Source organism: Notechis scutatus, chromosome 2 (genome assembly GCF_049901735.1).
Source record: "Notechis scutatus isolate UNSWTSFEM ecotype Mainland chromosome 2, rNotScu1.2, whole genome shotgun sequence".
Classification (NCBI taxonomy): domain Eukaryota; kingdom Metazoa; phylum Chordata; class Lepidosauria; order Squamata; family Elapidae; genus Notechis; species Notechis scutatus.
Window position 1 is genome coordinate 153637319 of NC_142010.1, and position 13889 is coordinate 153651207.

The window sequence follows — 13889 nt, forward strand, 5'->3', positions numbered from 1 at the left end:
ATCAGCTTAGTGGAGTTCTTTTGACTCTCTAATCCCTCCATCATGCTCATCTCTCACCTGAAGTGTCCGGCAAACATACCATTGGTGATGTAGGACACGTGCAAGCTGTTAATGTGCAACCAACGGAGGAGGGGAGGAGGGGAGGAAGAAGGAAAGAAGGAGGGGAGAGGGCCAAATTGTAGCATTGTAGCCCAATTAAGGGATAAAACGTTTAAGGGCTTTGGGGGATCTTGTTCTCCAAGATGAAAGCTTAATCTTCTGGGGGGGGGGGCAGTTATATAAATGGGTAGGATTTTGAACCTTAGCATAGACTATTGGATTGGAGATGCTGATGAAGGGCTGAGAGAAAGAGCAACAAGAAAGAGAACCGAGAAAGAGAACCAAGAAAGAAAGAGAACGTGGGAGAGAGGAAGAGGGCAAGAACCGCAAACAAGGGGGAAGACAGTAATCAAGGCCATGACAGAGGCCTGGAATGTGGCAGTGTTTGCTGCTCGGCGGCGCAACGATGATGAAGATACCACTAAGGAAACTTTATTTGCTTACACCAACAGCAACAATACCCGTGGTGAGTTTGGCAAGGGCCTCAGAACAGGGGTAGGTGGGCAGGGTAAGATTGGTTCACAGGATAAACTTTTACAAGAACAGGGCAAGTAGGTGGGCTTTCTTCAGCTGACTTCAACCTTGGCAATTAAATGTCTTTGGAAGAGGGGTCCCAGAAATAGAATTTGCTAGTTGCCACTGGAACGGTTCTGGATAAGGAAGGCCTCCAAGTAGTCCCAGTAGAAGGATGGAAGTGACAGTGATGGTCTTAGTATACTATAAGTCATAGAGATGTATATACTTTCCTATGGATGAACTCTTGAATTATTTACAAGAATAGGGACTTTGTCTTATTTTAGCAGAATGCATCCCTGATTGATTTGCCCAAGATGCTATTATGCTTGCTGAGATCCTTCTAATATTTAACTTTGTCCATCTTCTGGCAGACCCTTTTGAAGGTCCAAACTATCATATTGCACCACGATGGATCTACAACTTAACTTCACTCTGGATGATCTTTGTTGTCATTGCTTCAGTCTTTACCAATGGTTTGGTATTGGTGGCCACAGCCAAATTCAAGAAATTACGGCATCCGCTCAACTGGATTTTGGTGAACTTGGCTATAGCTGATTTGGGTGAAACAGTTATTGCTAGCACCATCAGTGTCATCAACCAGGTCTTTGGCTATTTCATCCTTGGCCATCCTATGTGTGTTTTGGAGGGTTATACTGTCTCTGCTTGTGGTAAGAAGTACTTATTCGTCATGTTTTCTGCTTAATCCCTTGTTACCCCAATCTCTTCCCTTCAGGTCACAGTTTTATCCTCTTCCCCCTAATATAAGCACATCCTATAATCCTTTTGTCCTCAGAGATCACCCATCATGCTGCTCCTTTTCTCTCCATGTCCCTGAGTTGCTTCCCTGTTAATCCCATGCATTACAGGACACATCTGGCAGAATATGTTGTAAAGGTTTCAGTATAACCATTTCAGTTTTCTGACCCTTGATGCTGTTTCATATAAATGATTTAGCAGGCCAGAAACTGAATTTCTATATGATAGATTACATATAACACACAAACACACGCACACACACGCACCTAATAGAGCTCTGCGCATATTATTATCCTCTTCTGCTCTTCCTTCCCAGGCATTACAGCTCTCTGGTCTTTGGCCATTATTTCCTGGGAGCGCTGGGTTGTTGTTTGCAAACCTTTTGGAAATGTCAAGTTTGATGCTAAAATGGCTCTTGGTGGTATTTTCTTCTCCTGGATATGGTCTTGTACCTGGACAGCACCACCAATCTTTGGCTGGAGTAGGTAAGTATGAGGGGATGGTACAGAGTAACATCACTGGAAACAAAGGAGCAAGGTGATGTCCTTCAGATGTGTTGGACTTAAATTCTCATCATTTTCAGCAGCTTTCCAACATAACTAAAAAATAAACTTATGTATATGTTCACATAAAGAGTGGCTAGCTTTCGTCAAGAATGTTGATAGGGAAGAGTCAGTGATTTGGCTTTCTTTCTTTCAATGAGAAATGAGTTACGTGGATCATTGATCTTTTTTAATCTACAAGTCATTAAATCTTTCATTTGGCATTTATTTTTAGGAGATGGTGAACAATGAGCAGGATATGTGTACAAGGGTATTCAGATGTTGAAGCCTAAATCAATTCTGAGCGCAACTGCTTTGTCATGTGTTTGTCAAATCTTATCTTGGTCAGAATTGTTGTGTGACAGCAGAAATTATTCTGTTTTATTTTATATGAACAAATGTAAAACATACTAAGAGGGGCTCAAAAGATTACTCAACTCTCAAATGTGAAAATGACTTTCATCTCCTCCCAACCAGATACTGGCCCCATGGTCTGAAAACATCATGTGGTCCAGATGTATTCAGTGGCAATGAAGATCCAGGTGTCCAGTCTTACATGATTGTCCTGATGATTACCTGTTGTGCAATTCCCCTGAGCGTCATCATTATTTGTTACTTGCAAGTGTGGATGGCTATCCGTGCGGTAAATACACACATTGTATTATATCATAGATGTCATATATCCTTCCTTTCCTTTAGCACCCTCCTTCGTGTCCCTTGTGACTGGATCTCTCTTTCTTATAAAGCACACTTTCTTCCAAATTAAAGTATCACTGCTATAGAGTCTCTAATTGATAGCTATATAGAGAATTAATCAATTGTTAATGAAGCCGCAATTCTGTCACTGTACTTGAAAATCCTTAATCACATTGCAACACAAATGAGACCTCCTCACTACCAATATATACCTAGATAGTTCCCCTAACGTGATCTCCACTTCTATAAAAGTCCTCTGGCTAATCTCAGTTTCCTAATAATCATTCCTTTGCCAGGAATGATTTCCAATTTTCTTTAGTTCATCTTCTCCATACTTCTGCTTATATTATTTTACTTATAAAAGGATATCCACATACAAATTTAATCTGGATCCAATTTCTGTGGTAAACTCCTTTCTCTCTCTTGTTCCAAATCACACCTAGGGATCTGAGATGTACCTTGTTGGCCTTACTTCTTTCTTTTCTCTCATAGGTTGCAGCCCAGCAGAAAGAGTCAGAATCCACACAGAAGGCTGAGAAGGAAGTGTCAAGGATGGTAGTGGTCATGATCATTGCCTATATTGTCTGCTGGGGACCATATACATTTTTTGCCTGTTTTGCTGCTGCCAATCCAGGCTATGCCTTTCACCCCCTGACAGCTGCCCTACCTGCCTTCTTTGCAAAAAGCGCCACCATTTACAACCCAATTATCTATGTCTTCATGAACAGACAGGTAATTTGCTTTGCCCCAGTGGAATAGCTGGAAATTATTGGAATTGAGAGAGACGGGCGGATTAAGAGTATTGAACGGAAAGCAACTGGGGTGTGTGGGTTATATCATTTGGGGATTATGTTGTATGTGGTGGAAAAGGGTAGAACTTGTAAATGCTCATTGACATTTGTCTGTCTCCTGGCAGTTCCGTAATTGCATAATGCAGCTCTTTGGCAAGAAAGTGGATGATGGTTCTGAACTTTCTTCTACTTCCCGCACTGAAGTCTCATCTGCCTCTAACTCTTCTGTATCACCGGCATAAGAGCTCTTTCTTGATATATATCAAGACAGTTCTGCCTCCCAGGAGAGCCCTAGTGAGAATTTCTCCTCCTTTCCGCAGCATATGGATTCCCTATGCATATGTAACATATTGGGCTGCTATTGCACAAACCCGTTCCTTGGACTTAAGACTGTGACCCAGGTTGGGTGCTTCTATTTCTCCTAGGGAGAGGGAGGTGTTTCCGCTTTCCTTTCAGAATTGTTTAAGAGGTGGCAATGAAAAGGTCATATCTCTATATTCAAATATTCCATCAGTCTGATATTTTCCTGGGGATTCAGAGGTTGTTTTGATTGTTGATTTCATCCCCTATCATTGTATCTTTAATTAATCTTTCACTTATCCTTCGGACTGCAAGAGAGGCAGAACAAAGGGGGCTCCTGTGGAAAGTTTATGACTTTTGTGAAGCAAGTCTATTCCCCCCCCCTTTTTTTATATAGAGAATCTTCTAAGATTTGAAGATTTGAAGATGAGTATCTTCAAGATGCCACTTCCTATGAATGGGTAGATAGTTTGATGTATCCACAAAAGGTGATAATCTAGACATCAGCCACAGCAGTTCTATTTTGATTATCTTTTGCTCTGCCCCTCTTATGAAGTGTTTGGGTGGGTGCAGGGAGTTTATTGAAAGGAGGCTGGAGAATGAAGTTGTTCCCTGCAATTTCTGTGCCTCAGCATGTTTGGAGATACTGATTTCTAGCTATGCCTAAGAGGAAACATAATTCTGGCAGAAATCATAGATGAGAACTTGCCGTTAGCACTTTGGCCATCCCAGAACTCTGTATATCTCCTCAGCATGGCTAAACAGGACCCACTCTGTACATAATATTTGATATTAAAATCACCCATGTTCCATGGGTTATTTAGCTAGAAATGCAATTGGTAAAATTATTTTTAAAAACCTTACAGCAGTGAGACAGAATAAATTAATGTACAAAAATGTTTACCTTCTGTATAAAAGCTGAGCTTGTATCTTACAAATGATGTTGTGAAACACTACATTTTGTCCACAATATGTATTGCTTGAAATGTATCCAAGCATGTGGGAATTTGCCTTAGCTGCCAATATACTGAGGATTAGTGGAAAAAGAGAAATAACAAAATGTAATTTTAATTTTTGACAATGGATATTTGTAGAAATCAAACAGGGTGAAACTGGTAGCTCAAACTGAAGAATATGGGTCACCCCTGACAGCAGAAAAGTGTAAGAGAAGCAAATCTGAGCAATGAGATAGAACATTTGGGAAGTTTTCTTGTGCAAACCTTAACTGATGAGATGAGAACTGAAGGAAATATTTTCTGTTATTAAAATGCAGTAGGATTTCCTGTCTCAGGTACCAAAAAAATTGTGGGCTGAATAGCTTAAACAAGGATTTAAACCTATAAAATTCCATTTATTTTCTTTCATGTGCAATCATGCTTCCATGTACACAACATATGTGCATGCACATGTTCCTCTCTTCCTCTCCAAAAGTTGAACCTCCACACCACATTCAAGTTTCCTGCAATGTTTTTCAGCTCATCTGGGATGCTAGAATTCAGAGGTGGATTGTCATGTGAAGTTGTCTTTCAAGCAGGTTTGTAATTTAGTTCTCCATACCTATAGAAACAATCAAGGAGAAAAGAAAGAACAGAAAGACAGACTACTTTTTTTTATTTTAATAAACAAATAAATAGTTATATTGTTGAGAAGCTGCTTAGTTGCAGCATAGGTACAGAAATAGTGATACCAATGTTGTCTGACTGTCAAGATGAAGGAAGCCATGTTTTCCATTCTGACTCAATGATGTCATGGAAGTAATTCCATGCAAGAGTTATGATGGTAATCACAAGGAGAGTGGACATGGCCCGCATACGAGTATGCAGAAGAGGAACTATAAAAGCTGAAATTGTTGAAAAAAACACCAGGATAATGGCAGCAATGGTCAATAGCAGGTTCATGAGCTGTCCATAAAGCTTATACATACTGGCCTGGGGCATATCCATTGCCTCCTGCTGTTGGGCTTGCTGCTGCTGTTCCAGTTTGGCAAGTCGGGTCTGGTAGGAATCCAGCACCTCCTACCACAAAGACAAGGAAAAAACAAGAGGTCAGGACAAGACCAGCCAATTTCCAGACACTGATTTAGTTAATCCCAGGTGGATTTCCACAGTGTTATTTTTCACCTGCCATTTGCAGGTTCACATGCTCTAATTTTTTGATGGCTCTATTTATATCTGCGAAGAGGAAGATCGGTTTTCTGGCTCCTGGGTAACCCAAGTGGCGCTATGCCTACCCAGATGCCAACAAGTTCAGAAGACTGCCAGGGTTTACAAATGCACAAGAGGAAATACTTTAGAGGAAAAATGTTGAGGGGACTTCAAAACAGCCCAATTAATACTATGCTCATTGGTCATAGAATGCTGACTTGTACAAAAGGGGAAGGCACAATGCAATATTTTGTTGTAGAGCCCACTTATTGTGTATTACCAATGCTAACACACTGAAGTTGCAGTATGTGCAAAAGCAGGTTCATGGTGATCTTATCAGCAGACAAAATAACAGTGCAAGTGCTTGTATCACTTATAACATTGTTCTATAATCCTTCATCCTCTGAGTTTTCTGGCACCCTACATTGACAGTCATTGCAACCTTCATTTCTTTTTGCAAAAATGCACTGCTCTCTCTCTCTAAAGACAGTTGGCATAGCCTATTGAGCAAGATGGGATATTACAATTTTTCCTTTTGTTCCATTTCTATGCACTCTGTCAAGCTAGCCTCATGTAACCTGTTCCAGTGTCCTGTTCCTTGCTCCAAGAACAATAGTGTGCACAGCACCTATGCATTTAGTTAAGCAGTCTCTTACCCAGACATCCCGGGACCTCTCATAAGATTGATACACCATCTTCTCCTCAGTGCAGGCCAGATCATGTTTGAGGTTGGTGATTTCATTGAGATTTAGCTGTACTGCATCATTCACTTGTATTTCCAGGTTATAGTGCCTGAAGAAGGGTGGCATTAAGTCAGGTTCTGTAATCTGATCCTGTGTTCTAAGTCCTTTTTCCCTCCCCTTCCCCCCCCCCCACCCCCCAGCCAACTGGTTGATCTTGTTACAGTCACCACTTTAGGCATTGCTGGATAAATGGATTATAATGATCTGGCTCTGCTTCCTGATTTGACACTTCTAGTACAAGAAATGGGTGTCTATGCTCATCCTGGATTGGAAAAGGGAGGAGAGAGGATTACAAGTATTCAGTGCCATCTGGGTTTGGGAATGTGAAAACAAAAGAAACCAAACATTCTGGGGTACATCAAAGCACTGAAACTAATACTGGTGGGAAAAAATACTTTTGGGAACCCAGTGAGGATTGGAACTTAGAAAGGCAGTATTGCTGCCAAAGATGTGACAACAAGTAGATGAACAATTTGGTAGGCTGAATTATTATGCTAAATATGCTTCTGAACAGTTCTCTACCAGATATTCTTTTATCTACATGAAATTATCTGAAGGTAAAAATAGACATAATAAATATGAACTCAAATTTCTTTATTTGCAATGATTGACTTCCTTTTGGCTACATAACAAAAATAACAGAGATATTTACTAGCAAATGGAATGGTTACTCAGCCATCAGTCTGGTCTCTTATGTCATGCAGTAGGTACATTATTTTATTATTTTTTAAAGAAAAATATGAAGAATTATCTGTTCATTCACTGAAATTACTTTTTTAGAAATGAATCTTTTAAATAGTCTATTTTAGTTATAATCTAATCTAATCTAATCTAATCTAATCTGATTGGAGGATAATGGGATGGAAAATACCAGCAAAGAAACCAACCCAGTACTAGTGTGTTTCTGCTTTGCTTTGAAAGCACATCAATAAATGTGGAGTGACAACAGTGAAGATATCCCAAGTGGATTAATTGTTGTAAAAATGTTCTCATTCTCTACATGCTTCTGCATACAAGATGGATCTTCTTCTAATAAAAAATATTGCAACAATCCTCCTGGCTAAGGAGATTGTGGCTATGCCCTTTTCATATCACAAGAAAACAAGAAGTTTCTAAGTAATGTCAATAAAGCATGGAGAAGATCAGAAGAAATAGGCAAGTTATGGTCTGTATTATGATACTACATTAGTAACTGCTTGCTTATTTGTGTGAGTGTGGCATATGAAGCAAAGAGTTTCACATCCAGGAAAGACATGGTGGATTTGTCACTAAAGATAAAGCTGTGATGTTCTAAGAGAATGAGTCTCAGGAGGAAACAGGACACCAGGGACAATCAAGCCTGCAATGGGAAGGAAATGGAATACTGGGAACCACTCTTCTCAAGAATGTGGATGCCCACCTTTTCTTTTCCTCCTGTAGGAGTTCCATAATTTGCTTTTTATCAGCTTTCCAAGCTTCGTCTAACATGTTCCTCTGACTGTCCAGGACTTTGTGATACTCCTTTAGCTCCGTGATCTGGCTCCTCAGCTCCTGAAGCTTCTTTTTTGCCTCCTCTTCAAGATACTGCTTTGGGGCTGCTTCTATGATTGACTCATTTTCTGTGCTCTCTGGGATGGAGCATTCTTCTATTAGAGGAGCTTCTGTAGGGCGGAACTTGAACATGTTATATGGCCCTTGGTGGGCCACATTGACCTTGAGAGTTTGGGGTGGGGGAGAGGGACTGCTGTCTGCAGGTGATAAATTCTTCTGCTCTAATCTCTTCAGTTGGGTTAAGCAATCCTGCAGACGCTGTTCAAGATGAGCAATATTAGCCGAGGAGCGTTGGTTGATACGTTCAAATGCTTGACGGATGGAGGGTGCCTTTTCCCTATCAGCTTTGCCTACCAGTTCCACATAAGTGGAAAGGTTGTCATCACGATTGGCCTTCTCCACTCGCAGCAATTCAGACAAGTGCAATATGCGATGGCGTAGAGCATCTTTCGGACTTCGGTAACTTGACTGGGAAGATCCGGAAGCAGCAGAGGACCTGCGGATCTGACTGGAGTCCACTTGCTACAAGGATGGAGCAGGAAGACAGGAATAGCAAAGAGAAGTATACCCATTTAAGTTACCGCAGAATTGTCATATTTTACATGCAGCTCCCATTAGGTAGCTAACAATGTACTTATCTTGAGCGACCCTAGAATGTTAAGCCATATACTGTCTATTTTGTATTTACTCCCATATTCTCTACTCTGCTTTCATGTAGGACAGCCAGTTTCTCTTTCTGTATAGAAAGATGGAGTGCTCTCTCATTTGGAGATTGTGAGAGGAACAGGGATGCTAAATAAGAGATAATTGTCCAATAACTCTCTTTTCAGGCAAACCTATGGCAACTTTATAAGTCTGGATATTGAGTGCTAGTTCTTGCTGTTCCCTTAGTTCAAATTTCTAAATTAAACAAGATTCTTAATAGAATTATATTTTGAACCTTGTTCATTCTCTTCCAACCTGATTACCTCTCTTGCTTCACCAGTGGATTTAAGCATTGATTCCTTAGTATCTCAGCTTGTACAAGCACACTCACATTCAATTTAAAATATCTAATTTCTTTATTGGGTAAAACAAGGTGGCAATGTCAGAGAGATGTTCAGCAGCTGGCTGCCTCTTCAATTTTCTGGTAAATGACCCATTTATCTCAACCACCCTGTCTCTTAAAGCAGTGGTCGCCAACTGGTGGGCCGTGAGAAAATTTTGGTGGGCCGCAGAGAAATCTCACCTCCAGAGCACCCCTCCAAAGCAATTAATCCAGGCTGTGCAGAAACACAAGGCTGCACTACCCACACAGCCCGGGAGAAACCTCCCCCACACTCACTCCGGCAAACTTGCCTGCTAAATTGATATTTTTCCTTTTTCCAATCATCATCTGTTCTGCTGTGCCAGGAGATTTAGATTAGCTAGGAAGCAGGAAATGGTTGGATTTCTTGCTTTCTAGTTAGTCTTTAGATCTTCGGCTCTGCTTTTAAGCACAGCGAACCTCCCTTAGGACTATTATTCAGTGCAGACTCATGGCAAGCAAATTTTATGTGACAGACTGAGCTAGCCGATGGCAGATGGAGAGATCACTGAATGATTCTGTGAGCAACTCAATCTGCCTGCTTGCTTTGCCTGATTTTGGGTAAAAGTTGCTCTTTTTTAATAAAAAATTCTATATTTACATACGCGTTGTGTTGTGAGTTAATTTTGTGATTTTGCTTGCAAGCAAATTTTATGTGACAGACTGAGCTAGCCAATGGCAGATATCACAGAATGAATCTGTGATTCAGTGAGCAACTCAATCTGCCTGCCTGCTTTGCCTGATTTGGGGTTGCTCTTTTTTATATAAAAAAATCAATATTTATATAAATATTTATAATATTTACATACAAGCCATGCCCAGCCAGTCACATGACCACCAAGCCACATCCACAAATTAGGTCAAAAACCTTTTGAAATGCCCTCTTGGATTTGAGGAGAAATGATGAAGTGTGGATATAATGCTGAAGGGATGATATTCTATGTTGGTCCTATTTGACTGAGGCTGGTAAGGTGCAAAAATACTAGTGTTTCTTATCTTTTGCCTTATCTTCTCTTCTGGAAAAGTACCCTTGCACAGAAAATTCCCTTTCATTAGAACAATGCAGTGACATCACATATCATTCTCCCTGAATCATGACAACTGCCATTATAATCGGGGCCCTTACTGCTTGGAATCTCATTACATAGCGATATACTATGTACAAACTTAGAAATATTTATTTACCCATAGTTTACCAAAGTAATCCCTTTTGAGTTCATCTGATATGCACATATCATACGGATGATATATATATGGATGAATTTGCTCAACATCTTAGGCTACAATCTAATTGTGATCTAGAGTGTTATAGTTTCTGGTCCAGTGTGTCTACAAGAGAGCCATGTGCTAGACATTTTGAATATGAAGAAATGTGTTTTATTGATCACTCACTGAATTGGGAGCCTGACTTGTTGACGCTTCTGACTGCTGGGACGGTTCTCCTTTGGTTAAATTATAGTCTACCATGAATGCTGTATGGAAACAGACAAGTGCACAAAAGTAACATTAATTTGTGACCTAATCTTTTTATACTTTGTTGTTTTATTTGATTGTTGTAAGTTGGCCAAAGTTGCTTCTGGTGAGATAGACTAGCAAAAAAATAAATAAAATTGTCCTTTGTTGAAGCTAAATTGTAACTTCCTCTAGCCTTCTTAAAAATGGTGTTAAGAGGTAATATTTATGACTTTCTTCATCTCTTTTTAAAGAGGTTTTTAACTAAATAAAAAAAGAAAAAGAATACACAAAATTATAACAGAAGAAACAAAAATATGAAAGATGTAAATGTACATATAATAAATTGTGGCCCTAATTCCTGATCTATATTAATTAAACCACTGAATAGTTGGAGCCATTTAGTTGTCTTTCAGATGCTGAACCTGTAAGTCATTTGACTGTAAGTCTTTTTGTCCAGGAGTCAACTTTCACGTGAGAATACAGAACATAAATATCTAAAAATATTAAACCTCAAACTTAAGTGAATACCTGTGATTGCTTCTTACTGAAATGGAACCATATATTTTAAAAGAACATTAATTTCACATCATCTTTAACAGCATTGCATTTCAAATTCCCAGAGGTTGTGGGAGGAGCTGCTGGCTGATTGTGAAGGAAGCAGAGGGTGAGTAAAAAGGAGAGAGACAGTTTGAATTGCTTCCATTGCATTTCAAATTCCCAGAGGTTGTGGGAGGAGCTGCTGGCTGCTTGTGAAGGAAGCGGAGGGTGAGTAGAAAAGAAAGAGGCAGTTTGAATTGCTTCCATTGCATTTCAAATTCCCAGAGGTTGTGGGAGGAGCTGCTGGCTGATTGTGAAGGAAGCAGAGGGTGAGTAAAAAGGAGAAAGATAGCGGCCCACGTGCCTAACAGCGCACGAATCATATAACTATAAACCAAGAATACCAATAATACATTTAGGGTAAGTGCGCTTGAGATTGTGATTTTATTTTATTTCAAAATGACCAGCTTAGTTCAGTGTAATACTTGTTTTACAGCTGTCTTTCACAGTACTCTTTTCAAACTTGGATACTGTCCTCTTTGTAAAAAAAATTACCAGTCTACATGGACAGATTACCTATCTACAATCTCTAATCTGTGCTCTCTAAGCAGAAATTAGGTGCCCAATCCAGCCATCTATTGAGCTGCCATGCTACCAGCCCCCACTACCACAAAGATCCTACAGGAAAAAGGCAGTATGGACAACCGTGGGATCTGGCAGGGTGAGAGCTGTGGACCATAAACGCAAAGCTTTTGCTATTTCCAGCATAACAGATACAGTGCCCTTGCTGACCTTAATAGGGACACTAAAGTGACAGGTCAAGGTAGTTGTGATAATGATAACTCAAGTAAGCTGGGGATCATGGTCCTAGAAGAAGAACTTACTTCTGGTATTATGCACCAGTCACACAAGAAGAGCAAGGCATCCAAAAAGTGAAGCCACCTTCTGGTTGTGGACTCAATTGTGAGGGATGTAAATTTAGGAAAGGATACTGAGGTTTTGAAAGAGGTCAGGTGTCTACCAGGTGCTACTGCCAGCAGAGACAAGAAGTGTATTCTTAAGATAGTCAAGAATGCCAGCAAGGACTGTGGTGTTGATGCTATTATACATCTTGGTACAAATGATCTGTCCCAGAAGGATGTACTTTCTGTTCAGAAAGACTTCCAGAGCTTGGGGTATGAACTTAGTAATATGGGCTGTAGGTTTATCTTTTCAGAGGTTCTCCCAGTATACAAGGAACAAAAAGGAAAAGGGCAGCGTGTAGCAGAGTTTAATGTGTGGCTAAAGGAGTGGTGTAAAAGGGAAGGCTTTGGTTTTATTAGTCATGATGTCTGCAGCTGGTCCAATGAAAAACTGTACAAAAGAGATGGTTTGCATCCCTCAAAGAAAGGGACTGAGTTACTTGGCATTAAATTCACAGATTTCCTGGATAAACATTTAAACTGAACAGCGGGGACAGAGAATTAATGGATTCAGAACATTTCTGTCCCCAGCAACCTAAAACTAATAAGGATACCAGTGCACGCAAAATAGATGTTTGTGTTGGTAAGATTATCAATCTTGATGCCAACCAAAACCAAGCATTTAATAGTGAGTGCCATACCAGGTGCACTAATCAAACAGGTGGCAAGAAAGTAGGGTCAGGCAGGCACAACACAGGTTATGGAGACAGTAAACACAGTGTCAGACATAAAGATCTCAAGTGCCTATATACAAATACACAGAGTCTAGGGAACAAACAGGGTGAACTTGAATTAAGAATACATGAAGGTAAATATGATATAGTTGGAATAATAGAAACTTGGTGGAATGAAACCCATGACTAGAACATACTGGTAGAAGGATACAAACTATTCAAAAAAAACCAGACCCCATAAAAGAGGAGGTGGAGTTGCACTGTATGTAAAGGACCACTATATTGCTACAGAAATGCATGAAACCAAAGATGAAAACCTAGAATGCATATGGGTCAATATAAAAGAAAAAAAGAATGACATGTCCATAGGTGTATATTATAGGGCACCCAATCAAGCAGAAAAAAAAAGATGTCCTTTTTGCCAGCCAACTAACAAACATATGCAGGAAACACACAACAATAGTAATGGGAGACTTCAATTATCCTGATATCAATTGGAAAACTAATTCTGCACCAAGTGAGAAATCAAATAAGTTCCTAATCAACCTAGCTGACAACTTTGTTGTCCAAAAGGTAGAGGGTGAAACTAGAGGGACAGCCATACTGGACTTAATTCTTACAAACAGAGAAGAAGTGATAGAGGGAGTTGAAACTGCAGGAACCTTGGGTGAGAGTGACCATGTCATACTAGAATTCAACATAACACAAACACAAGCAACAGAACATAATGACACCAGAGTCTTGGATTTTAAAAGAGCTGATTTCAATAAACTCAGAGAGAACTTGGGAAAGATTCCATGGATGAAAATCCTAAAAGGGAAAACAACTCAAGAATCTTGGGAAACTCTAAAAAGTATGATCATAGAAGCTCAGACCAGCACAATACCACTGAGAAAGAAAAACAAGAAATCCAAGAAGAAACCAGCATGGCTGCACAAAGATCTCTCTGGCAAATTGAAAGAAAAAAAGGACAAGTACAAAAAAATGGAAAGAAGGGCATACAACTAAGGCAGAATACCAGCAGATAGCCAGAATCTGCAAAGATGAAGTCAGGATAGCAAAGGCTCAGAACAAACAA

At 39.9% G+C, this 13889-nt stretch overlaps 2 protein-coding genes across 2 annotated transcripts; one reads left to right on the forward strand and one right to left on the reverse strand.

Annotated features, from left to right (window-relative positions):
* The first annotated feature begins 308 nt into the window (after positions 1-308).
* LOC113417689 (red-sensitive opsin) lies at positions 309-7180 on the forward strand. Its single transcript, XM_026676183.2, has 6 exons — positions 309-565; positions 987-1283; positions 1688-1856; positions 2391-2556; positions 3102-3341; positions 3526-7180. The coding sequence occupies exons 1-6, from the start codon at positions 457-459 to the stop codon at positions 3640-3642; spliced, it is 1098 nt and encodes a 365-aa protein (XP_026531968.1). The 5' UTR covers positions 309-456; the 3' UTR covers positions 3643-7180.
* Positions 5401-10749, reverse strand: TEX28 (testis expressed 28). Its single transcript, XM_026676394.2, has 4 exons — positions 10576-10749; positions 7987-8639; positions 6501-6636; positions 5401-5715 (listed from the first exon to the last, which is right to left on the reverse strand). The coding sequence occupies exons 1-4, from the start codon at positions 10648-10650 to the stop codon at positions 5404-5406; spliced, it is 1176 nt and encodes a 391-aa protein (XP_026532179.1). The 5' UTR covers positions 10651-10749; the 3' UTR covers positions 5401-5403.
* Between the last annotated feature and the right edge of the window lie 3140 nt (positions 10750-13889).

Excerpts from the sequence above, each read along its gene's own strand:
- LOC113417689 (XM_026676183.2), top strand. The coding sequence starts at position 457 with ATGACAGAGGCCTGGAATGTGGCAGTGTTTGCTGCTCGGCGGCGCAAC. Across the intron at positions 1,284-1,687 it reads TTATACTGTCTCTGCTTGTG|GCATTACAGCTCTCTGGTCT; the intron begins GTAAGAAGTACT and ends CTTCCTTCCCAG. Across the intron at positions 1,857-2,390 it reads CCAATCTTTGGCTGGAGTAG|ATACTGGCCCCATGGTCTGA; the intron begins GTAAGTATGAGG and ends CCTCCCAACCAG.
- TEX28 (XM_026676394.2), bottom strand. The coding sequence starts at position 10,650 with ATGGTAGACTATAATTTAACCAAAGGAGAACCGTCCCAGCAGTCAGAA. Across the intron at positions 8,640-10,575 it reads CAAGTCAGGCTCCCAATTCA|CAAGTGGACTCCAGTCAGAT; the intron begins GTGAGTGATCAA and ends CCATCCTTGTAG. Across the intron at positions 6,637-7,986 it reads CTACAGGAGGAAAAGAAAAG|GCACTATAACCTGGAAATAC; the intron begins GTGGGCATCCAC and ends ACCCTTCTTCAG.